The 24,461-nt window shown below is 37.1% G+C and overlaps 3 protein-coding genes across 5 annotated transcripts; 2 read left to right on the top strand and 1 right to left on the bottom strand.

The window, feature by feature from the left end:
- The first annotated feature begins 2,847 nt into the window (after positions 1 to 2,847).
- On the top strand, positions 2,848 to 6,503 carry LOC136239199 (uncharacterized). The gene is made up of 7 exons (XM_066029930.1): positions 2,848 to 3,182; positions 3,234 to 3,678; positions 3,723 to 3,854; positions 3,909 to 4,672; positions 4,720 to 4,822; positions 4,878 to 5,180; positions 5,386 to 6,503. The coding sequence occupies exons 2-7, from the start codon at positions 3,466 to 3,468 to the stop codon at positions 5,473 to 5,475; spliced, it is 1,605 nt and encodes a 534-aa protein (XP_065886002.1). The 5' UTR covers positions 2,848 to 3,182; positions 3,234 to 3,465; the 3' UTR covers positions 5,476 to 6,503.
- Positions 6,360 to 8,101, bottom strand: LOC136239210 (ATP-dependent DNA helicase RecQ-like). Its single transcript, XM_066029942.1, has 3 exons — positions 7,649 to 8,101; positions 7,315 to 7,597; positions 6,360 to 7,266 (listed from the first exon to the last, which is right to left on the bottom strand). Exons 1-3 carry the CDS (start codon positions 7,836 to 7,838, stop codon positions 6,450 to 6,452), a joined length of 1,290 nt encoding a protein of 429 aa, XP_065886014.1. The 5' UTR covers positions 7,839 to 8,101; the 3' UTR covers positions 6,360 to 6,449.
- Positions 8,102 to 10,097: 1,996 nt separating this feature from the next.
- LOC136239221 (netrin receptor DCC-like) lies at positions 10,098 to 24,389 on the top strand. 3 transcript variants are annotated; one of them, XM_066029963.1, is made up of 12 exons: positions 10,098 to 10,317; positions 11,882 to 12,226; positions 12,709 to 12,993; positions 14,411 to 14,707; positions 15,370 to 15,669; positions 16,861 to 17,157; positions 18,300 to 18,563; positions 19,633 to 19,662; positions 20,272 to 20,397; positions 23,075 to 23,120; positions 23,887 to 23,926; positions 23,977 to 24,389. In XM_066029963.1, exons 1-12 carry the CDS (start codon positions 10,251 to 10,253, stop codon positions 24,181 to 24,183), a joined length of 2,304 nt encoding a protein of 767 aa, XP_065886035.1. In that variant the 5' UTR covers positions 10,098 to 10,250; the 3' UTR covers positions 24,184 to 24,389. The 3 variants fall into 3 exon arrangements, with proteins under 3 accessions (XP_065886035.1, XP_065886029.1, XP_065886022.1); XM_066029957.1 differs by having other exon boundaries at positions 10,099 to 10,317; positions 18,255 to 18,563; positions 23,078 to 23,120; XM_066029950.1 differs by having other exon boundaries at positions 10,100 to 10,317; positions 18,255 to 18,563.
- The last annotated feature ends 72 nt before the right edge of the window (positions 24,390 to 24,461 follow it).

The raw sequence follows: 24,461 nt of genomic DNA, 5'->3' as shown, positions 1-24,461 counted from the left end.
GGGACACCAGATGTTATGTCACAAGATATGGAATAACGGCCTTCTATTACTACTTGCTGTGTTCTGTTGTGTAGAAATGATTCAAACCATTCCAGCAAACTTCCTCTCACTCCATAATACTCCAGTTTGTTTAGAAGTCGAGCATGTGCAACCTTGTCAAAGGCCTTGGAGAAGTCTAGTACTGCCAAATCTACCTGTAGTTTATTGTTTATTGCTTTGGCTATATCATTGACAGTCACAAGCAGTTACCGTTGTGATTCACAGGAGTGATGTTCTCTGAAGCCGAATTGATTTTCTGTTAAGATGTTGGTTGACTCTAGATGTTTCATTAATTGGCTGACAATGATGTGCTCCATGGTTTTGCAGATTACTGAAGTTAGTGATATTGGACGGTAGTTTTTGGGATCTGATTTGTCTCCTTTTTTATAAACTGGTGTGACATATGCATGCTTCCATTGAGTTGGTAATCTACTGTAGCTGAGAGACTGTTGGAAGATGTGGGTAAGCATAGGTGATATCTCTGCTGCTGTGGCTCTTAGGGCATAAGGATGTAACTTGTCAGGACCTGGAGATTTGTTTGAATTACCTTCATTTAGAATATTGTAAACTCCTTGTGTGGTAATCTCAAAATGTGGCATAGATGGATACGGAGAATTGGACTTAGAAGGAAAGTTATCAAATTGTTCTGTGGTAAATTTAGATTTAAAATGTTCATTTAAGATATTTGCTTTATCTATTGACTCTGTTATAGCTTCACCATCAGGACCTTTTAAGGTAGTAATTCCTGTAATATCTTGTTATTTAGCTTTAATATATCTCCAGAACAATTTGTTATCGTTTGAGGATGAAATAATGTTAGTAATATAAGCCCTGTGCTTATGTCTTAACATTTGACGTACTTTACGTTGTAAATCTTTGTATTCTGACCAATCTGAGTCTCGCTTGTGAAGTTTAGCCCTCTTATATACTCGTTTCTTTTTTCTTATTAGGCGTGTGAGTTCGGCTGTCATCCAGGGCAGACGAGTATTTTTACGTAGTGTTTTAAAAGGGACATGATCATCTATAATGCTTTGGAAGTTTTCTTGAAAAAGGGACCAGTTTTCATCAACAGTTCTGACTGAGGTGCTGTTTAAATTAAAATATTCATGTGACAGATCAGATAGTCTACTTCGTATTATGTCCCAATTTGCTTTTTTGTAAAGAGGTACTCTGTGTGGCTCTTGCTTTTGTTGATAAAATGAGACAGATAGACTGACCAATATGGCATCGTGGTTGCTAAAGCCAGGTATGGAGTTACAAGTGGAGATGATATTAGGGTGAGATGTAAAACACAGGTCTAGGATGTTTATGCCACGGGTTGGAAAGTTGACAATCTGGTTGAGATGAAAGTCTTGTAAAAATGTTAGAAGTTTTTCTCGGAGTAATCTAGATGTGTATGACTCTGCTGATAAGAAACCATGTTCCCAGTCTATTCCAGGACAATTGAAATCACCTCCAATTATAATCTTGGTGTGAGGATGTTTCTCCTTGAATATGCTGAGTATTATAATGAAATTTTGTCTTAGCATTATTATATGATCACTAATAATACAAATACTCATAAAACCACCTTATAAACGTCTTTCCAAGGTATTATCAGTGGATTTATGCAACAAGGACCCGAATCAGCATTGGAGGTTTACAAGATCGAGATACTCTAATAGAGCAGTCAGCTAACTACTCTAATAGAACATTCACTGGAAACATGTAGTTGGTTCTGTTATGGAATTTTTTCCAAATCTGCCTGCACCTATACATGCAATGAAATGAATTGGTCTGTTTAAAGGGCTTCATTCATCTACTTGTGTAGTTAATATGTATGACAATACTTAATTCAGGTTCACAATTTCCATTGAAAATGCTCTCAGATTCAATTTTGTATTGTTCAAATTTCAAAATTTTCCACTTTCAACATTATTATTCTAACATGCACCTATTCAGTGTTGCGCAATTGTGAGAGGGGTGCATCATGTACTTGGTTGTCTGTACCTACCCAAACTTTTCCATTAGCAAAATGCTTCAGAGAGCCATACCTATAATCTAAAAGCAGTATATAAAATATCTACAGGCAGAAAATATTATGAATTTTATGTGGAAATGTCTCCAAATTGCAGTGTTTTAGCATCTATTTTTCAAAATTTTCCTAGAGGGGGCATGCCCCCAGACCCCCTAGTTCCAGCATGCTTCGCATACTGGGAAGCGTGCTTTGCTACCTCTACCCAAGAGATTAGTACCTTGAGTTAGCCCCCCCCCTTTTATAAATCCTAGATCCGCCCCTGAAAAGCTTCCCAAAACGGCTAATTTTGGGTATCAGAAATGTATACACCCACTCAGTGATAGCTAGTAAATAGATGCATACTTGGTGCAAATTTTGTTTGCACAGCTGTAGGCTAGTCTCGTCCTCGCAGACCCTTCTCTCCGGGGTGGCGCTTATCGATTAGAGATTATAAGCGCCCCCTTCGAGAGGGTCTGGTGAAATGCCCATACCTTTTTTCTCCAGAGAATCGCCAACTTTGGCGAGTGCTAATTGGTCCGTAATAGTTTCACAGGAGGCGTTGATAATGGAGTGGTATATCGTAGCCACAAAACTATCGTTTTTGGCGGGAGTTGCTGTCTCAGTTGCCTTGTGGACCTCGTGGCCGGAGTACCCTAACTGACTGGAGAGATGGTTACGCCTAGTGGTTGTTGTTTGTGCCGTGCCTGTTTTGATTCACCAGACTTGAAAGGGAAGGGAAAAGAAAAGATATACACCGGGAGAAGTTGTGCCACTGAGAGAAAAATATTAGAGAAGTTTGTTGAGAGTTGAGACTTTTGAGTTACCACGGTCTTTGTTGCCAACTGATGGTAAATTGTGCTATTGTTGTTTAATGAATCTGAAGAATTGGAATAAGAAGATGGCAGAGATTGCTGTTATACAAGAGGAAGTTAAAGGACACCTTCAACAATCAATGTCACAAAGATCCAACAGAAGCAAGCGGACTTTGTCTGATGTAGATAGGGAGGAATCGGCAGAATTGCTTGAGCCAGCAAACAACACATCAGAAACGTCTTCAGTGATTCAAGCGGCGGACACTTTAGACCCATCAGAGCCAGAAGAGAGTGTGACAAACAACGCTGATGAGTCGTTTGAGGTGGATGTTGATGTAAGCATACTATTGGTTTGTTCTATTACTTCATTATTACTTTTGTTATAGGTTACCATCAAGTATAAAAGTGGATCACGAGCAATAGAGATGACACCATCAAGAAAAGAGCCAGTCAAAAAGATGGCCTACAAGAGCTACCCTTCTCTAGCATCATCATTATTTTGTTGATTCGCACATAGATGAAGCTTTGAAAGCTGTGGGTAAAAGGATACAGGAAGAAATTGCTTTTATTTGTTCAGACAAAACGAATAGCATACTCAAGGGAGATAAAAAGAATATTATGAATTTTTCATGGGATAAAGTATTTGCTGATCTGAAACACCACACGCCATCTTTAGTTAAGCTACTTCAATTGATCAACCCAAAAGCTGCAAACAATCATGCCTTGATATCTGTGTGGATCGCAATGATGGTTAAGTGCCGAATTGATAAACTATCATTAGTTCAGAGAGTCTTTTCTGTGTTTTTATATGGGAATGCCGTTCATAAAGAGGTACAGAATTCTATTATATTGTTGTATTGATCATATTTCCTTAGGTGTACAAATTGTTGCAACCATTCATGTTGTGTATGTGCCACAAGTCAACCCTTAATGTGATTGATGACCTAGTTGAAGATTATGATGCATCACCTCAGACATGGAAGGACAAACTAACCCAACTTCTTCCGGTACAATATTATGTATCATTACAAATTTTGAATATATATATATATATATATTAGGATGATTTTGAAGTAAACCCAGATGATTTGGACTATGACAATAACAGTGGATTGGGCTCTGCTATAATGAGTGTTTTAGGATGGGTGTCACAAGAAAATGAGTTAGCTGAGCATGATGATGATTTAGACGCAGTTGATGATGTAGACACAGTTGATGATGTAGATGCAGGTGACGATGTGGATGAAGCATCTAGTTCTTGGACTATGTATTGTAATGATGAGGATGAAGAAAGTAACAATGATAATGGATCTGACACAGATAGTGAGTATGATTTTAGTTTTCCACCCACTTGTGAAGAAGATATTGCCAGTGCTGGAAATGATAGTTTGCACGATATGTCTTCCTTTCCAGCCGTTGAAAGTCGTTTATCTGCCATGGAAAGTCACACTGGTTCACCCATGAACCCTATTAGTAATGAAGATAGTGTTGTTACCAGTACTGCCCCTACCAGTTCAACTAATGCAAGTCATGTAGGAAATATTGAACCGGAGAGTGTTCAACAGACATCTTCTACACTCCCAAAATGGCATGGATTCAAACTTGTGGGTGACAATATAGATAAAAATGTTCGACCCTCTTTTAGCAGATCAGACAAGAGTACCCAGTCACTTCACTGTTTTCATTATTATGCCGCACTCGACCGGGTAAATTTGTCATCGTTCTCAGATGCTACTCCTAATATGGAAGTTGATGCTGAAAAACTTCTCATAAACCAGGAAGATATTGCTCAGTTACAAAGTGATGCTGTTACTCTGATTTCCAGGTAGAATATTTTTGGTTTTGTTATTATTTATATGATTTCTTTAACAGAATTCTAGTTCGTCATCTTCCACAGTTCTCTTCTCAAGCAAAGGATGTTCAGTCTCACATTAAATGCAAATATGAGAAAGAAATGTCATCCAAGTCCAATGTGGTAGGTCGCAGATTTTTTGTAACAAACTTCACATGTGATATTTATCATCGCACAGGTACCCTTAGGTATAATAGACAAGAATGAGAATAGGGTGGATGAAATGTGCCACATTATGGATAAACTTCACACCTTAGTACCTGGAAAGACCACAGTTACTCATTTTTTATTACCTGAGGAAGAAAATGAGGAAATCCTAGGTGAAACATTTCATCAACTGTTAGTGGGCGGTGATCAGGTTACTGCTGCTCGCTGTCGGGGAAGTGCTGCTGCCCGTTGTGACATGGACACAAAGACATCTCGTCTTTATGGTCTTGTACCAGTTTCAGAAGACTGGCATGCCAAATTATGTCTGTGTAAAGTATGTTATTTGTCATCCAAAACACAATGGAACCTCTCTCTAATTAAATCACCCTCTTGTAAAGGAGACCACATTTTGGAAAGTTATCTTTTTACTTTAAGGGCAAAAAGCACAACAACTTTGTGGGTTATTCTCGCATCAGAGGTTCCGTTGTTCACTGCATACTGTATACAGGTGTATATTGCATGGTGATATTTTTCTATAGGTTATTTATCGGAAACTCTTTCATTCGTCTCTGCCTCGGCAGAAGGGAAGTTTGCCACAACTGAAAGTTCTTGTAAATTTTGCAGCGTAAGTAGACCCTGAAAAATGTATGAAAGGATGTGAAGATTTCTTCTTGATGATTCTACATGCACATGTGGTAGCTGCAGCTAAGGAAATTTTATCAGCAACTCCATACGATTCTGTAGAGAATCTGGCTAAAGAAATTGTACTACAGTTTGTTACCTTTGACCCAGACGTTAAAGTGAGGAAAACTGATAAAGTATTTTTGTATGCTTTGCAAGTGCTGAATCTTGTGCTTCTATGGCATGGATTTGATGACGCAATACGAGAAGGCGATGGTGACAGAATATTGACATACTACAAGTTTATTTTAAATGTCTTTAAGGCTGGAAGATGCTTCAACTATTGCAAAGAAGTTGTCATTCTTTTGACTCAGTATCACTGCTTATTCTCTGAAAGACAAGCGGCACAATTGAAGTGGTCGAGATGTATTAATACAAAAGGATACCGTGGATGTAATGTATTGTGTGACTTACATTTAGAACACTTAAATCACCGCCTAAAGGGAATGATCAGAGGACTGCATTCTAATGTTACACCAAAGGCTCTCCGTCGTGCTGCACAATCTGTAGGCATTGTTCATCAAGTCTGCGGCAATATAACATCACAGACAGGATTATATCAAGAATCAGGACAACACACAAGGCCAGCGTTTCACAAAGAGTGTGCTAAAATGGTTGAACAACTTCAAGAACGAAGAGTTTTTGCAAGTTTGGGTAGAAAACCAGCTGCATATAAACATATTAAAAGTGTATTGCAGCAGTATTCCAAGAAAGAAATCAAGGCTTGGATAATTGAAAAGTATGGTACTTACAAAATGTAATTTTGTAATTCACAAATCATACACGTTGAAGGCATTTTACAAATTGTGCAATCACACTTTCACACACCACAGCATTTGTAATAATATTATGAGTTGTATTATTATATGGTTGTAATGAATAAGTATGGTGCTTACAAATTGTAATTTTTACAATTCAAAAATCAAAATGAGATTGAAGTACAAATTGTACAATCACAAATCATGTCACATATGTCACAGCATTTACAATGTGGGTCTGTGTTATGAATGTATTGAATAAAATTTCCAAATAGGTTTTTACGTCGGCATTCTGTTTTGCACTCAGCATATATCCTCATGGCTTGTTTAGTAAATCTATTGGCTTTTTCAAACATAAGTATAGCCAAAGATTCCTTTCCATCTCGGCCTGCACGTCCAATTTCTTGAACGTATTGTTCTATATCAGTTGGAGGGCCCCAGTGAATGATCTGACGGATGTCTGGAATGTCTATACCCATACTAAAGGATGTTGTGGCAATGACTATACGAAGAGTGCTGCTTTCTTGTGTAAAAGAGGCCATAATCTTGCTCTTCATCTCGTCAGTAGTAGCACGTGTATACATGGTTATCAAACGATACTTCAACAGGTTAGGATATCCTGCAGGAAAAGTTATATCCTTCCGCAAGGAACATGCCATAGTCAAAAACAGGTTAGTGCAATCTAGGTAGCTGCGGGTGAAAATCACAGTTTTGGGGTATCTTTTTCTCTTGGCTTTAAGCTCCTGGACAATGGTTGCGCCAAACTCCTTTAATGATTTAGACGGCTGCACTAGTAACTTTATGTTTCCTCTGTTTGGTGACACGGCAACAGTTACTGGGTTAAACAGAGACAGTCGCTGTAAAACAACTTGAAATGTTTCAATGGTAGAAGTGGCTGTGAGTGCCATAACATTGACACTGCTGGGTATGAGACATCTTACTTCTCCTATTTGAGCAAATGCAGTACGGAATTTATCTCCCCTGTACAAAAAAATAACAGTTAGCAACACTACGGTACTTTTAGTTTACCAAGTCTTGACACAGTGTGCCTCATCAACAGCAACGCAAACGAGTGACTTCTTGTACTGATCTGTTAGAAGCATGTTCCGATATACCCAATTGCACAACAAATTCTCAGGGCTTATAAATAACAGTTGTACGTTTCCTCTCAAAACCCTTGACTTCACTCTAGGATCAGTTTGATCCTCGCCTACAAACTCAGCAGATATTCCTAAAGCACTGAATCTTGCTGCTTGTTCTTTCATGATTGCTATCAATGGGCTCACACAAACAACAATGCTTCCTGGTTGAGCTGTTATTATGAAGTTTAAAAACATGGCAATCATAAAGCAGGTCGACTTACCTCTCATCTTATCAAACAGTAGTGGCAATAAGCCATAAATCATCGATTTGCCAAAGCCAGTTGGCAACGACACAAATACATCATGGCCTTGACAAAACTTTAAAATCGCTTCTACTTGTTGATCCTTTAACTGAATATTTAATTCAGAAGACACATCAGATAAGGCTTGTAGTATACAAGAGGTGTCCATCTCGTCCTTCTGCTTCGTATATACTCCCAGTACTCCTGACACGAGGTCGACAAAAAACTCCCGCCAAAAACGATAGTTTTGTGGCTACGATATACCACTCCATTATCAACGCCTCCTGTGAAACTATTACGGACCAATTAGCACTCGCCAAAGTTGGCGATTCTCTGGAGAAAAAAGGTATGGGCATTTCACCAGACCCTCTCGAAGGGGGCGCTTATAATCTCTAATCGATAAGCGCCACCCCGGAGAGAAGGGTCTGCGAGGACGAGACTAGCTGTAGGCACTGGGAAGTTATTACACAATGATTACTTAAAATCGCCATATCTCTTAATTATAACGAAGCTTTGTGCGTCGAAGCCGGGTTTTGTCAAATTCAGTCACACAGTAGGGTGATTTCCACTTACATGATAGGAGGAAGGCCAGGCGCAATTGTAAGCTTCAGTGGTGGAGGCACCCACAGACTTCTCAACTTGGAACTGGAGTTGACCTTGAGACACCCCTAGTACATGGCTTCATGCAACAGTGGGGCTCACGCATACACTGTTAAAAATGAAGTGCTATGATAGCACCTAAAAATGCTATGGTAGCACCTAAAAGTGCTAAATTTTGACTGCTCTAGTCACAAAATAGCACCTAGAGGTGCTACCATAGCACTTCATTTTTAACAGTGTACACATTTTATTAATAATATAGAATGTCAACAAGCATGAACTAGCTATACTACATGCATACTGCTGTTATTTGCAGCTTATTTCTATCCTCTATGGTGTTAATCTACACATAGAATCTAAGCAACCTGGAATTCCAAGCATGCATGGTGTAGCATCACGTGAATCATAAGTCTGCTTATTCAGCTTTATGCCTATCTTTGTGATGATTGTAGGTAGCACTAATCTTTTCACTAGGTCAGAATCTGGCCTCTGCTCTGGCACGTGATATATTTCCCGCCATCTATCTTAGTAACCAAGTGCATTCAAAGTTGATTAATGGATTAATGCTAGATAAAGTTATTTGCTACTATATAAACAAAAATGAGAAGTCGCCTTACCATGCTGTAATACAGCCTTGGGTTACAGGTTGGCTCCGGTCTTTTATAGATTTGAGCACCATAAATTTTAAATATTCATCACGTGAGCACCATTTCTTATATTGAGTTGACGAAAAGTTTTCGATTGTGGGTTTGAATTTTGTTTATAGGTGATTACCTTGAGAATTCTTGAGATCTGGAACGTGACCTTGAGAATTAACACCTAACCGTGAGACCTTGAGAAGAGGCCCAAAAACTTGAGTCTCACGGTGAAACCGTGAGAGTTGAGAGGTCTGCTGACCCATGCCTCCAGAAGTTGAAAAAAATGAGCCTGAGGACTACATGATAGAAATTAGCTATAGTCACCTTAAATGGTATACTGATCAGCACATCTGGGTGGTTGGCTCACGGACTACACGTGGCGCGCATGCGTACGGAGAGGTTTTCAGGTTGGCTGTCTGCGAATATAATTCGACAAAGAGTAAAATAATTTGAAATGTTATAATGCCATGATAAGACCAATCTTAGAATATGCCAATCCTGTCTGGTCCCCTCACATAAGAAGAGACATTGATAGGCTTGAACGAGTACAGAGGCAATCTGCCAGATTCATCATGGCTGACTTCTCGCGTTTCAGCAGCGTAACTAACATGCTCATTGACCTTAACATTCCCAGCTTAGAACACCGCAGACAAGTATCTAGTATCACCCTCCTCTACAAAATTGTTCATAATCTCATTGATATATCCCCAGTTGATTTAATCCCTGTCACTTCTAACACCAGAGGACATGATCAAAGATTTCATCATATCTATGCAAGGACCAATCAGTACAGTAATTCATTCTTCCCTAGATCAATTAGACTGTGGAATTCACTCCCACCTGACCTAATCCAACAACAATCATTACAAATTTTTAAGTATACCAACTGAAATTATTATTACTTTCCCCCACCAATCAGTAATCCCATAATCAATCATATTGTAAAACATTTTGTATGCATGTTTCATATGTGCGTTAATCCTCAAACTGAGGCTGCACATTTTTGGAAAATAAATAAAAAAATAATTTCGTTGGCTATTTAAACTGCACATGCGCTACGTTTACATGACTGCGCCGAGACTTTGTCACGCAATTCGGATTCATGCAATCAACAGTAATCTATAGCTAGGTAGCTAGACACCCTGCAGCCGCGTACGTAGGTAGGAATTCGAAAGGAGTCGAAATAAGGTGGTAGCTAGAATACTTAGCGGCTTCCGGTCTGCCGTCTGCCGGGTTATTAATCCGTAAAACCCATTAGCGATCAGTGATAGTAACACACACTACTCTTTGTCGCTGATCTCGGTTATTCAGCACTGATTCTTTTAAACGCAACGCTTTGGAAGATGCCAAGTTGCTGTTATTTGATCTTCTTTCTGTTTTTATCGGTGCTGCAGTTATGCTTTCTACAAGGTGAGTAACTAAATGTTTATTGTGCAGTCACTATCAGCTGAGACGTACTCATCTATCATGAATGACTATTGACTATTGTCCGCCTCCTCAAGATGGTAGCTAGACAGTCTTGTGATTTAACTAGATAGCTAACATAGTTACAATGATTTGGGTGGATACGAGTGAGGTAGCTAGCTGGTACAGAATAGCAACATAGCTATATGAGCTAAGGGAGAGATAGCTACACTGTAGCTGATGGGCAATATGGTATATAATTTTTACAAGTCAGTCATGTTTATGGAATTCTGCTATATAGACCTATGCATGGCGTACTATAACCAGCCAAGAGCGGCTCTAGGGGGGTTTCTGAGTCGGAAACCACACGTTCAGATCGAGATACTCTAATAGAGCAGTCAAACGCTGATAAACCGGCAGTCACAGTGTTTAGAGCAGTAGCAGCAGTATAACAAGCTGTTAGATAAAATCAAGGATTTTTGTGTACTTTATCAGTGAAATTAGTGGTGGGCAGCATGCAGTTACCTTTTTTTGGTCTTCACCCTCTTGATCAGAAACTAGTCACCAAAAATCCTGGAGCCACCATTGACCAGCCGATTCAGAAACTCTAGCTATACATGCAGTAGTAGCTAGCTGTATCCACATGCATGCACTGACAATGTGCATATAGGTGAACTAGCTTCAGTGGATTATGTAATTTGGGAACTAAATTACTCGTGCTTACAGTTGTATATTAGCTAGTAAAGGCTTCTGTTATATAGGTATGCAATAATAGATAATCATAAAAGTGGTATGATACGTTATACCATTGATGTCAATTTACAGTATATATTACATTAATTTGCTACATATTTATTATACTATGGCTTGGTATAAGCTTAAGTACTTAGTGAGATCTGTGGTGTCACTAGATTTCTTTGTGACATTTACTGATCATGATGATGCCACAGATCTCATTTTTACAGTGAAAAGTATAGCTAGCTAGCTAGCTATACCTTGCACATTGTAGCCAGGTAAATGTGAGATGGTGCATTGAAGTTTACAAGTACATTCTCAAGTGGAACTGATCACATGACGAAGGACAACTATATGTATAGCTACATCAAAAGAGGATAGTTGTCAAACTAACTATATAATAATTTATTATGTTGAGTTAGCTAAGTTAACAAATTGCCTGTTATGATCAGGCCTGGAGAGTATAGACTACTGTAGAGGTATGAAAATAAGTCTAGGTATATTGTGGCAAGTACTGTAGCTAGTCAACTAGGGATAATGGTAATGGCCTTCCCCTCCCAACCACCCACACTCTACACTGATTTGGAATTTGCTGATTATATACAGTGAAGCTGTGACATTTCTGTATGTATTTACGTACGTAGCCCATTAGCTATGTCTACTTATTGCCAATCCAATCTCATTGTGCTCACTAGTCATGCTGAGATACTTTTGAACCCTGTCCCATGTACAGATTTTAGAAATCATAAGCATCTCTTTGTACATTCTTGTTATAGGCTGAGTATAATTGTATACATTTGTAAATATGACTATGTATACTTATAAATCTATCTAGGTGGAACTACTCAAACAGTCATAAATTTATCTGGCAATCAGACGGTACTGGAAGGATCCAATGTAACATTTTCATGTACAATTGTGGAAACTGTTGATAATGTTCCAATGCAATTAAGGTCAATCTGGTTCATAATATTCTCTGACAGTACACAAACTAATATTCGCCTGCAGGGTGGTAAATACACCCCTGCTGACACTGACCAGTCACTGTTTTATGTCCCAGACATATACCCAGGTTTCCAGGAGAGCTTTACATTTGTAAGCATTAGTCATGAGTTTAATATGGTAGAAGTGCGATGTTTTAATGGAGAATTCATGAATTCTTCATTCATAACCTTCTATGGTGAGCAGTAGTCTTACATGTGTATATACCTATATGAATACTATGCATATTAAAATTTCCATTGTAACTTTTATTGTCCTTTCGTCAGCTATATAATATTATACTGAATGAAAGCTGGTGACTTTAGCAAGCAGTATATGTAGTCATATCTTATTCTAGTGTACATTTAACTTTATAGCATATAATACTTCACCTTCAGTCCTCAGTGGTCTTAATTTAGAACCCTAAGAACTAGTTTTGTAAACAGACACCAGTACACACACAATGTAGCTGCGCATGCCCCACCATACTATGTGAGAGGAGTTTAGTGCTGTTAACCGGTCACTGGCCAATGATAAAGTATCCTTATGGGCACTAGCCACATTTATGAGCACCCACACATATACACATCATGTTTTAATTGATTTGTCACCATTGCCATTATATGGCACATTGGCTAAGCATTTTAATATTATTTTATTTGTTATGGATGTCTCCAACAGAGCCATTCAAGTTTGGCAATGATACAATAATTTCAAGAAGGGAATACACAACAGGTTTCTTTCCAGTGAACATTGACGCAGTTGGTGATGATGTAGAAATAAACTATGAGTGGACAAGAAATGGAGTTGTGTTATCTCCAAATGACAGAGTTCAGTACTTGATAAATGGCATAAATTTCACTGATGGTCAAGGAGGCATGTATCGTAATGACTCTGGAATCTACAGATTAAATATTTCAAACATTGCTGGATCAACTGTGACTTATTTAACACTGGATGTTCAATGTAAGTAGACATATGCATTATCTCATGATGTGTACCAGTAGTAGTGTAAAGCAGATTACCTGGAATGCTGTGTGACCAAAGTGGAGAGTATCAGCAATGGTTTCTCTTATGACAGTAGTTTGCAGCATAAAATAGAGAACTCCTACTAAATATACAGTAATGACCATATATGGGTGTACATACTATAGTGAAATGTATAAAAAAGTGACATAGGTTGCGGTATATACTAAGAGGTACATAGTTCATACAGTCATGTATAATGCAATAAAATAATATTTATATACTTGCATTGATAAGTTCAGTGTGTTTACTGACTCTTTCACCCATCCACATAGTTTAGTCGATGTGTGATGTGTTTAGCTTTCTTGGTAACAATGGTATTTGATTAGAAATGGATTTGATGACTTCACTTATAAAGTTGAGGATTCAGTGAAGTACAGTTCACATTAAGAGCTTCACAGTATAAACTTATCAAAAATGCCATTGTAGGCATGTTGCAGGCCAACAGATCACTGCAATGTTATGTCATTAGTTTCTAAAAAGTGACTGTCACCTGAGTTATTTATCTGCGCATGCATGAATATCTTTACATTTAGCCAGAACTATGTATAACTACATCTAAATATGTATAATGATTATGAACTCACAAACATTTTGGGAAAGGTATTAATCAAAGTATATGTAGTCACAGAATACTATATACAATTGGCAACCATTAAAGTGTTCCCCTTATTGCACTATTTGCAAACTGAATGATATCATATTTCTCTGTGTTATACGTACCTATGATGCTCCTTGATTGCTTTCTTTATTGACTTTCACACTAACACATCAACTTGATGGCATGTCAATGAACACATTGGGATTAGATACTTTCAGTTAAATAAACAATGGACATGTGACCAGGCTGTAGCAAGGCTAAATTGCCACTGTATAACTTCTGGTCAGCTGCAGGTTGTTGTGTTGGTGAATTATTGTTATGTATAATGACTCAATGCTATGTAATAGGCAGCCTTGCCATGTACTTATGTAACCTTACTGATGGCCACCAGTCCATCCTATAAGGTTTTATTAAGTGCCTACCTACATAACTCTTGTGTAATGTTTATGAAAGTGTACATACTGCATGTAAACATTGAAATGATGGATATAGGGCCTCATAGTGGTGTGACAGAAGGAAATTTTTTTTGAAATAAAATTTCAAACCACTAGTTGTAATTTCATTACCAATTGTAATACAACTGGTTCAGAGTCAGTGTTCTACTTACCTTTAGTAATTTGTTCCTTGCCATATAGATGCACATGTAACTTACAATTGAAACACCTCTAAATTGGAGAGCATTGACAAGCTAAAGGATTAATATTTTAGCAGCGCGTGTATATAACAATAATAATGATGACTCTTAACTTCCCACAGATGCACCAAGTATCACTGGTAGTGAGGTTCAACAAGAGCTGGCATTTCAGATTGGATTGGATGAGATTGTCACATGTGGTTTAAACTCAAGTCATGAACCTTTTCTGGATGGCAACCCATTTCCACACACTTCTTGGCAATTCGATGGTACTCTAATCATGAATGTCTCCAAATATGAGGTGCTCAACAGCAGCTTGTTAATTCTAAATGTGGAAAGAGATGATACTGGAATTTATAACTGTACTGCCACAAATTCTTTAGGGTCTGAAGTCATCAGTTTCTCAATTGAAGTATTTGGTAAGGATATGTAGACTCTGTGTGGCCAATTATTGGCCACTGATTTTATCCTAATAATATTATGTTGCTCACACTTTGTGACCCTATGATGGATGCACCTTCACACTGCTATGTTAAGCTATCAACAATAGCATTAATAGTTGGAATGAATAAAGGAAGATGCGGATATTATTAAGTGATAATGTTGCGTTTTGAACAAGGTTTCATGTTGTATCACTGCCAATATACCTTTAGCTTTAGTTTAGTGTTGTGGACACTCCCAATCATTTGGTCTCTTGTAATACACTAACAAATAGGTCCATTTCTCAGTATATTGTTATGTGATTGTCAGTATATCTACATAGCAAGACACATGCAGACAGAGCTTACTGTAGATGGATGATCAAAAGCTGGTTCAGTTTGAGTATGTGTTTTAATTGTTGTAATTGCAAAAATAAATGGGACACTCCTATGAAAGTATGGTACCTTGGTCCAGTGTGTAATATCCAGTTGGGACTAGAAGAACAGAGTATGTTCTCTCAACGTAGGTATTAATTTTGACATAGACACATGTATACATTTAGTCCACAAATGAGATATATGTACACTTACATAATAATATTGTGAAGAATTAAATTTGAAAAGTTGTGAATGGACATAAGCATGTGGTGCGAATTTTACAGATGTTGCATCTAGTCCACAAAATGTGACCGTCAATTTTATCACTAACACTACTGCTGTCATATCATGGGAGACTCCATCATTCACTGATGGACTACTAGTGTGTGGCTACATAGTACTTGATTATGGGACAGGAATGGAACTAGGCAGAACAGAAGACAACGTTACATCCATCACTATCAGAAGCCTGCTTCCAGCAATAAACCACAGTGTTGTGGTCCTAGCAGTAACATGTCATAGATTTGGTAGAGTTGCCAAGGGAAACACTTCTGATGTAGTAGATTTCACTACTGAAATGGGTTGTAAGTTATTGTATTCTTAGAAACTACATTAGCCACTATAGCCTAATACATTCTCAAAGCCAAATGATTTCATAATGGAGATGTTTTAAGCTACATAACACAACATATCGGTAATACTATCTTACAGGTTTTTGCAATTGAATTCGTCGCCTTTGCGATTGAATTCGTCCCGTTTGCAATTGAATTCGTCGGTATTGCAATTGAATTCGTCCCGTTTGCAATTGAATTCGTCGGTTTTGCAGTTGAGTTAGTCGGTTTTGCAATAGAATTCGTCGCGTTTGCATTACAATTCGTCATAAACAAAACGGCTCCAAGAAACCAATCCGTTCATTAAGAGATGAACTATTTATGCCTTGGAGAGTTACACTTGAGACACTAGAAGGTAATTGAAGCTGGTAGTACCCGAAGTTGATAGCTGTCTGACAAGTTAATTAACTTGCTCGCGAGTGACCACACCCATCGCGAATGGCGTAGTAGAGTTTGGAATTTTGCTGGATAGGCTGTAGAGGAAGAATTATTGCCTTACAAAGAGTTGTTTACTACCGTTGTACTTGAACAAGTTCTTGTAGCAGCTGCTACATCATGTTTTCGTGTTTGCTCCAGCTGTCATTCTTGTTACGGACGAATTTAACTGCAAAAGCGACGAATTCAATTGCAAAAGCGACGAATTCAATTGCAAACGGGACGAATTCAATTGCAAAAGCGACGAATTCTATTGCAAACGGGACGAATTCAATTGCAACAGCGACGAACTCAATTGCAAACGGGACGAATTCAATTGCAAAGTCGCCGAATTCAATTGCAAAAACCTGTATTTGCATTTGTTAAGTAGGTTATGATTTTTTTATCTGAGGCGTCTATGGAAACAGTCAACATTTGGCATGACAGTGATGAAAAGACTCATTATTAATAAAATTTTGACGACATGTCGCTGGATGCAAATGGCTTGAATTCATGTTCCCTGTTAGCTAAAAGCATACATGGCAATTACAGATGCTATAATATAATTTCCATTCAAATTTCTTGATGAAGATGTACACTCTAGTATAGTGTGCACTGTAACTCTGTATGTTATTCACAATGAAGTATATACCTTTACTGGTAAAAGTAGGTGTCAAATTCAGACCAATTTTAATAGCAATAGTGTAATATGTGATTGGGACAAGATCATATGACAATGCTTTTCAACAGGGCCTGTGTTGGGTGACATGGTCACAAAGGCTATAGATGATGACATTACTATCAGCTGGACTGTGATCACTAATGGAGGAATGCCAATAATCGGTTACACAGTGGAATGGATTGTGCCTGGTACCAGCACATACACACAAGCTCCAAATGGTCGTATTGATGATGAAAACATCACTTACTTGCGAATCAGTTTCGGTGATGTGTTGGCAAGAGAAGAATATCACTATCGTATCAAAGCCATGAATTCCTTAGGGAGAGAAAGCAACTATCTCGTCATTGCTGTTAGCTCACCCAAAGGTATGTTATGCTGTAGTATTAGTATTGTAGCAGTGCTAATATTTAGCTTATGATGCAATACAGATTGACAGAGCTGGCAAAAGTTATTTGTCCTGATACAAGCATATAGTTGCATTGCTATGTCTTGTATTTTATTCACTTTGATATTTCAAATTCAAATATATATCAAATATGGCATGCAAACCAGATAATTATGGCATCTTTATAATGGAGTTTTTTGTTATCTAAATACCTAGGGACCCCACCTAGGGTCCAGAACTTCAGATAGCTGAAAAGTCTAAGTTTGGCATAAAATAGTCTTTAAATGTATTATCACTTTTACATACTGACAGGTCCCTAGTGGGATAGCATTCACAGAATAAAATATGTTTAAGATCTCAGATCCAAGCTGCTGTGGCTCCTTTGGCACATACCTAGACTACATGTTGCTTGTGATCTAGTCACCACTGGGTCTGGGATTTTTTTCTACATTCTTTACATTTTAGTTACATGTTTCTGACTCCCTGTATTCACAGACATTAAGCCTTTTACAGGTCCCTAGTGGGGTAGCATTCACAGATTAATATAAATTTAACTACTCTAATAGAACAGTCACTACTTACTGTATTAGAGCAATCAGTTTTAGTAATGTGTCTGGTTAACTGAAAGTTCAGATGCTGGTAGTCAATATCCCGAAGGGACCTCTGGATAGGTTCTAAAAATGGTTAGAGACCTCTGGAGAGGTTCTCTAAAATGAGACCTCCTATCTCCAGTTGAGGGAGTCAACACAGCACACCTCACTATTGATCACTGATGTGCTGAGTAGCATTGCAGATCTCATGATAGATCAGTGATCTGCTAAGATCAGATCACTGAGCTTACTTTTATATATAACAATGTAGAAAGTGATTGTGGGTTGCATTTTGTGCAAGATATTTTATTCAACCCTACAATCTATCCATCTATTGATATAAATTCACCCACATCATTTTCTAAATCCATTAGAGACCACCCACTCAGATCTTCATGGCTTTAAAAAAAACTTTGAATTTTAAAAATCACAAAGATCCTTGTGGTAGGTCTCTAACTATTACAAAAGGTGTGTGCAATCTATATAGGGCTACCAGCCAGTCCCAGTAAACCTCAGGTCAGTACTGATATAGGGGGAGTGGTCAATGTCTCAACAAGAACTGATGTAGCTGGTGTGGACACTACCAACACAACACTGATATTTGAAATTGATGCACAGAGTTCATTTGAAACAATAACAAGAAACTTTACTGTTGTCATGTACAGAATTTCAAATGAAGTGAGGTTCACTTTCTCGGGGTTAAGGGCAGAACAGAATTACACATTTAGATGTCGAGTGTTTAATATTTATGGAGCATCAGATTATTCCATAAACTCCACTCAAATTATTGTCAATGGTAAGTGTATTTTGTCATTTTTGGAAGTGCACACCTAGACTGTGACCAAGTAGTAGTAGTGTATATAGTACATGCATGATAGTGGGATCATCAAGAAGCCACCTTCTCTATGTGTTATTGTAATACGTAATACTGGTTTGTAAAATTAAGTTCAAAAGTGCTTTCAATAGTATTCAAAACAATTTAAATGAGTTTCTAAAGTTTAAAACTGACAAAATTGAAGGCAATGCCTTCAGATATGTACTGTACATGATGTACCAATCAAGTTGATGTTTAACTGATATGTTCTGTAGTTCTACCTATTAACCTAACCCCATAATGTTTAAAACCATAAAATTATTGTTCATTATGATAGCATGTTTTGTATAAGCAATTGTCCTAGTCAACTGTGTTGTTTGTTTACCATATTTCTTTGTATAAAAGCCTGGACATTTAGTTTTTATAATCCATTGTTGAGTTAGCTGAAATATCTTTCGTTACTTGTAGCAGCTGCTGTTGACATACTTTTGATAAGTCATGAGTATAAGCCTTGTTCTACAAACTACCCCTTGTATTAAGATAGCACCCTCTGGCCTTCATTTAGGACCAGGCGTTTATTTGAATGGCATATGCGTACACAAATTTTGGTGCTAACAATACTGCACATAGCTATGCATTTCCAATGATTCAAGTTGTGCAGTAATTATTCCAACTATTAGCACAAAAATAGTACTTCAATAAGTTGAGTTCAACTAATAAACCAGTCACTTACTCCAACAGAACAATCAGAAGAATTTTAATAAACTCCATGCATTACAATAGTTACGAAGCATTTTGGTAGATGAATAATAACTTTCAAATGGTACAGAACAATTAAAAATTGAGCAATTTTTAGTATAATAATTATTTTGATGAGTACTTTAAGCATGCGGAACTTACACATGCCAAATTTTCATGGTACATCGTAATGCAAAAGAGATTGAAAGAAAACTGCATACTATAAAGTTGTAATTACTGTTTTACTGTACTTATATACGTTTTGAAATGCCTACCTATCTATTTCTGGTTGTGATGAACATGTATCTTTCAGGAGGGACAGTTACAACCTCTTCAAATGATAGTAAGTATAGATATCATGTATGTTCTGTGTTGTTTATGTATCAATAATGTCAATAATAGTGACTTTACCTGTATTTGTTTAGACCTTTCAAAATACAAAGCCTCATAAATTTTTACACTATGTAAAGCATAGCAAGTATAGGATATCTTAAGGTGTAGGTTGTAACATGCAGGTCTGAGTCAAATGTGGTTGAAATTCTGCCTAAAATGCTTTCAGAAAATTGATTTCCTACAATTTTTCACCTGTTATGCCCTTCAGCGTTCCCATTATGCTTGCATTATGCTCCTAGGTTAACAACATTTATTGCAATTTAAAAAAAATAATGATTGCTCTATTAGAGTATTTCACTGCAAAAAGACTGTTCTATTATAGAGAGTATCAATCAAGAGCTGTTGTACAATGTGTTTGACACAATTTGCATTTTCTACTGAATGCCCTATCAATCAATTATCAAGAAATTAAGCTTCCGAATCATATACCATTATGCAGTAGCACTCCAGCCTATTGCTTTTATTATGATGCTGATATATTTGATGCAGGTCTAGTAACATGTAGATAAAAATTATAACCAGTTTAACTTCTTAATCTTCTTTCATTATTAACTTACAGATGATGATGAGAACAGTAACACTGTGGCCATCATTGGTGCAATTGCTGGAGGAGCTATCTTACTAATTCTCGTTCTGCTGATCATCATCATTACTACTTATGCCTTAGTACACCACAAACGAAATGGTACTTACTTATTGCTTAATGTGTAGGGTGTACATGTGAAATTCAATACCAGGGTATGTTCTCTGTCTCTATGCATAATCAGAGGTGTATTGGTTTGGCAATGAGGGATGCACCATAGTCGTAGGTATAAGGAGCTGGAGAGCCAGTTTTTTCAAGACCAAAAAGTTTCATTTTTATGCATAAATGTGTACAGTGCTGGTCACTGTAAAGCACTAATAACATAACAACAACAAAATAAATTGCGCTAAGTGGTCTGCATTGAAGTTGTAGGGACCAGTGACAGTCATAAGTAGTTCAGTTATGAGCCAATTGTCTGAATGGCATGCAAATGGCTTTCTGTGTAATTCCTAGCTGGCTATTAGTGGTTAAATGTTCCCATGGGATGGTGCTGCAGAAGCCACTTTCTATATTATACTCAGCAGCTGTTGAAGACTCTTAAAGTGTTACATGTGGTGACTATTTTATTAGAGTATTAGATTGACTGCTCTATTAGAGTATCTTGACCTTATTTTAAGTGTTTTTTTTTAAGGGGGAGGGCGGGCACGTGCCCCCTGTACCCCACCACTGATAGTTATGAAGCATTTTACTCCACATTTACAGTTACAGACTTTCTTGATACATATCTGGTTATACGCTATCATGCTTGGTTGTGAAGAACAGTGCAGCCTTTGACTACATGCTATTATTTTGTAATCAAGCACTCAGGCATATCCTTTTACCAGTATAACTAACTAGCTGTTTCACTGTGAATAATCCATGTGCATAAGTATTATACCATGCAATCATCAGGTGGCCACAAACAACCAATTTGCTGAGATATGCCAAATGAATCTGGTCACCAGTTCAATTTCTCATTGTGTGTGTTATTGTTATACACAAACAGTAATATTTGAGAAAACCAGATTGGATTTTATACAATAGTAACTTGTCCGCCCCTTGGTGGCTACATTAGATCATAGGTGGGCACCCCTATGTAGGACAAGAGTGGTGATAGCAAGCCCTGAGCTGAATTCCACAACTTTGGCAAGCTTCAAACCGGCTAAAATAAATTATAGGTTTTCATATGAGACCAAATAATTAACTTTCACACATAAAAGTTAGCTATAAGCAATTTTCAAGAGTTGAATAAAAGTTACAAAAGAAACTGGCATAGCTGACATCCAAACAGGCAGCTGTCCAAGAGTCTCCACATCTTTATCCTTGTGTTCCAACTATAGTCAGTATGTGTTCACCTGAGCCCCCGCCAAATATGGTAATATCAAAGAGGTGAACATGTGTTCACTCCCAATGGTTTTGTACTGGAACAAACATGTTTTCATGTTATAAACATGTTCAGTGTTGGGAAAGTTACTTTGTAAAAGTAACTAGTTACATGTTACATATTGCTTGCAACAGAACTATTTAGTTACAGTTACATATTACCCATAAAATAAAGTAACTATAATAATATTACATATTATATTACTTTGTGTTCACAGCCTTAAGCTGTCACGTGTGAAACTACCACCTTATCACATGACATGATTGCGTTGTTGGACAATGTGCAAATCTTGGTTATAAGTAAGAAGCTAGTGAATAAGCTTCATTCAGTAGGCCTCGTTACTTCGTTGTGGTTAGGCGTTACTCAGAGGATTACTAACGAGATTAGTAACTTCGTTACTTTTAATAATAATAATATTATGTCATATTAGACTCGTTACAGTAATTATATTACTTAGGTAACGCGTTACGTTTGTAAGTAAAGTATCTTGCGTTATATTACCTGTTTTCATAGCATATTTCTTTATATTACTTTGTTACCACAAAAGTAATAATATTACATAACGCGTTACTCCCAACACTGAACATGTTTACATGCCTGGATCTTCATACTAAATGTATGGGATATTTTTAAAGCCTCATAACTTGTTCTTGCCCATATCAAAACACTTTTTGATTAACGGTTCTGGCGTTTAAAGGGCTTCACAGCACTACTAAATGTTTGTGCAGCTGACCCATGTAACAGGAGTTATTAACAAGAAACAAGGGCTCAGGTCAACGCGAACAGACTATATCCACTGGAAATCTAAAATACCAGAGCATTTGTCTTTCACCATGGCTAGCACACATCTCTATAAGATAAAAACAACTTGAGCAGATAAATATGATGCAAATGCGTAGTGTATAACTTAGTGGCTATCTATTCATAGTGGAAGTTTAACTTCAAACTTCAAAACATAATGTTCACAAAGACTAGTAGTTTTCAAAAGATAATTTGTTAACTTTGAAAGCTTACCTAAGCCTTCACAGATAAACGCATCTTTATAATCATACACATCTCTTCCAGAATTTATGGTGCTTGCATCAGTAGCTATAAATGGCGAGGGTAGCTATTGTATAGGCACCTTATATAGTACTTTACTTTGTCACAAAATGGTTGGTTCTCTAAAATCATTGAGCACATAAGGTGTGCTGGCCTCAAGGACATATTCAGCATCCAGGATACATACATAGGCGGTACTGGCTTTAAAAAGTTTAAGAGCTTTGTTCAAGGCTTCAGCTCTTCAAGCAAAATATCTAAGGTACATATTAATAATCACAGTATATTCATTGAACATGCTGTACATACGTGTATGCATGAACATTATACTATAGTATTTGAGTGTTGTGTACTGCTAATTATTTACTTTATCAACAGTAGCAGCTACTTATAAAGTGAATGATGATGATGATAAGTCAGGAAAGTAAGTGTTTGCCAACAGTTGCAAGGGAACAAGCAAGACATATAAAGAGTACTGTAATTGATTCAATGCCACATTTTAGATGCCACAGACCACCGTGGAACTAACACAATGAAAATCAAAGGATAAGCCTCGATGCTAGCACCCTCAGTTTGCTTAATAGCTTGCTTTCTGGACAAGACAAGCATTATTGGCAAATGCCTCATGAAAACTGTTATCTAATTTCTATACAAGTTCCATGTATTATACCCTGACCAGATTAGTGTGGTATAATGCGTAGCATAGAAGGCTGAATAATAATAATGTCATATCTTGCATAGATAAAGATCAGTGCACTCTAATAAAACTGTTACATTTGATAGTTCTAACAGAAAATTTAAGTTAACACTGACATGAATATTTTAGAGCATGTTTCATGAACATGTCAAATAATAAAATACAAATTAGCCGTAATAAAGTTATCCACTCACAAGCTAAGTGGACTGTTATCCATTTATTTACACATGTAGGCCACAAGGCATGATAGTGGAGCATAATTTTCCATTGTAAAAGTTTTCATTGTAAAATAATTTTCATATGCAAGAATTATATTTTTTCTAAAAGATCAAGATACTCTAATGTAGCAATTGTTCACGTAAATCAGAATATTATTTTATCATAAAAAGGTTTGCATGAAAATAGTTGAATTTTATGATATTTTTATTGTGCATAACTGTACTCTTAGTACATATTATTATGTACCTGGTTTACGTATCATGAATATTTTTAGAGAGCCAGCTTTCATCATACAGTATGGAGATAATCCACAAGTAAACAATAGAATGCTCTACATGCAAGTTCTTAACTTAACTTTTTGTAGTATAGCCAAGTTGAAATTCAGAAACCTCTGAATAACATGTACGCATCAGACGCCACGGCCAAGTTACCTTCTGTCAATGGGAATTCATATGAACAAATAAAGTCTGTTGGTAATGGAGGAAGTAATCACAACCCTGTGAGTATACGTATCAATAATTTTGCTGCTCAAACACACTTGGCTAGCAAGAGCTCAAGCACTATGGTATAAATACCACTATAACTAACAATTAAAATCAATCTTTTGGCATATGCAATTGTGTTCATGTGTATGTTTGTGTTTGTGGTTTTATATCTGTAGTGTAAATGTAAGTGAATTTACAATGTACAAAATAAAGTGTAGTGTAGTTTTGTAACATTTGTATGAATTTTAATGTATGGTGTTATGTTATTAGATGTACTATAAAAAAGTATCTACTAGCAGGAATTATTAGGGGTGCTTATGTGTGAAGTGATTTTCTCTTGTCTTGTGTGCTAGCTACACATTTT

The sequence above is a fragment of the Dysidea avara genome, chromosome 1 (assembly GCF_963678975.1).
Source record: "Dysidea avara chromosome 1, odDysAvar1.4, whole genome shotgun sequence".
NCBI classification, from domain to species: domain Eukaryota; kingdom Metazoa; phylum Porifera; class Demospongiae; order Dictyoceratida; family Dysideidae; genus Dysidea; species Dysidea avara.
The sequence above is the reverse complement of the archived record's forward strand: the minus strand, read 5'-3'. Positions and strand labels throughout refer to the sequence as shown.

Coding starts and splice junctions, on each gene's coding strand:
- LOC136239210 (XM_066029942.1), bottom strand. CDS start 7,838: ATGGACACCTCTTGTATACTACAAGCCTTATCTGATGTGTCTTCTGAA. Junction 7,598..7,648: donor ACTGTTTGATAAGATGAGAG/GTAAGTCGACCT, acceptor TCATAATAACAG/CTCAACCAGGAAGCATTGTT. Junction 7,267..7,314: donor GCACACTGTGTCAAGACTTG/GTAAACTAAAAG, acceptor TTTTTTGTACAG/GGGAGATAAATTCCGTACTG.
- LOC136239221 (XM_066029950.1), top strand. CDS start 10,251: ATGCCAAGTTGCTGTTATTTGATCTTCTTTCTGTTTTTATCGGTGCTG. Junction 15,670..16,860: donor TTTCACTACTGAAATGGGTT/GTAAGTTATTGT, acceptor GCTTTTCAACAG/GGCCTGTGTTGGGTGACATG. Junction 23,927..23,976: donor AGTATGGAGATAATCCACAA/GTAAACAATAGA, acceptor AACTTTTTGTAG/TATAGCCAAGTTGAAATTCA.
- LOC136239199 (XM_066029930.1), top strand. CDS start 3,466: ATGAATTTTTCATGGGATAAAGTATTTGCTGATCTGAAACACCACACG. Junction 4,673..4,719: donor GCTGTTACTCTGATTTCCAG/GTAGAATATTTT, acceptor TTTCTTTAACAG/AATTCTAGTTCGTCATCTTC. Junction 4,823..4,877: donor TGTCATCCAAGTCCAATGTG/GTAGGTCGCAGA, acceptor ATCATCGCACAG/GTACCCTTAGGTATAATAGA.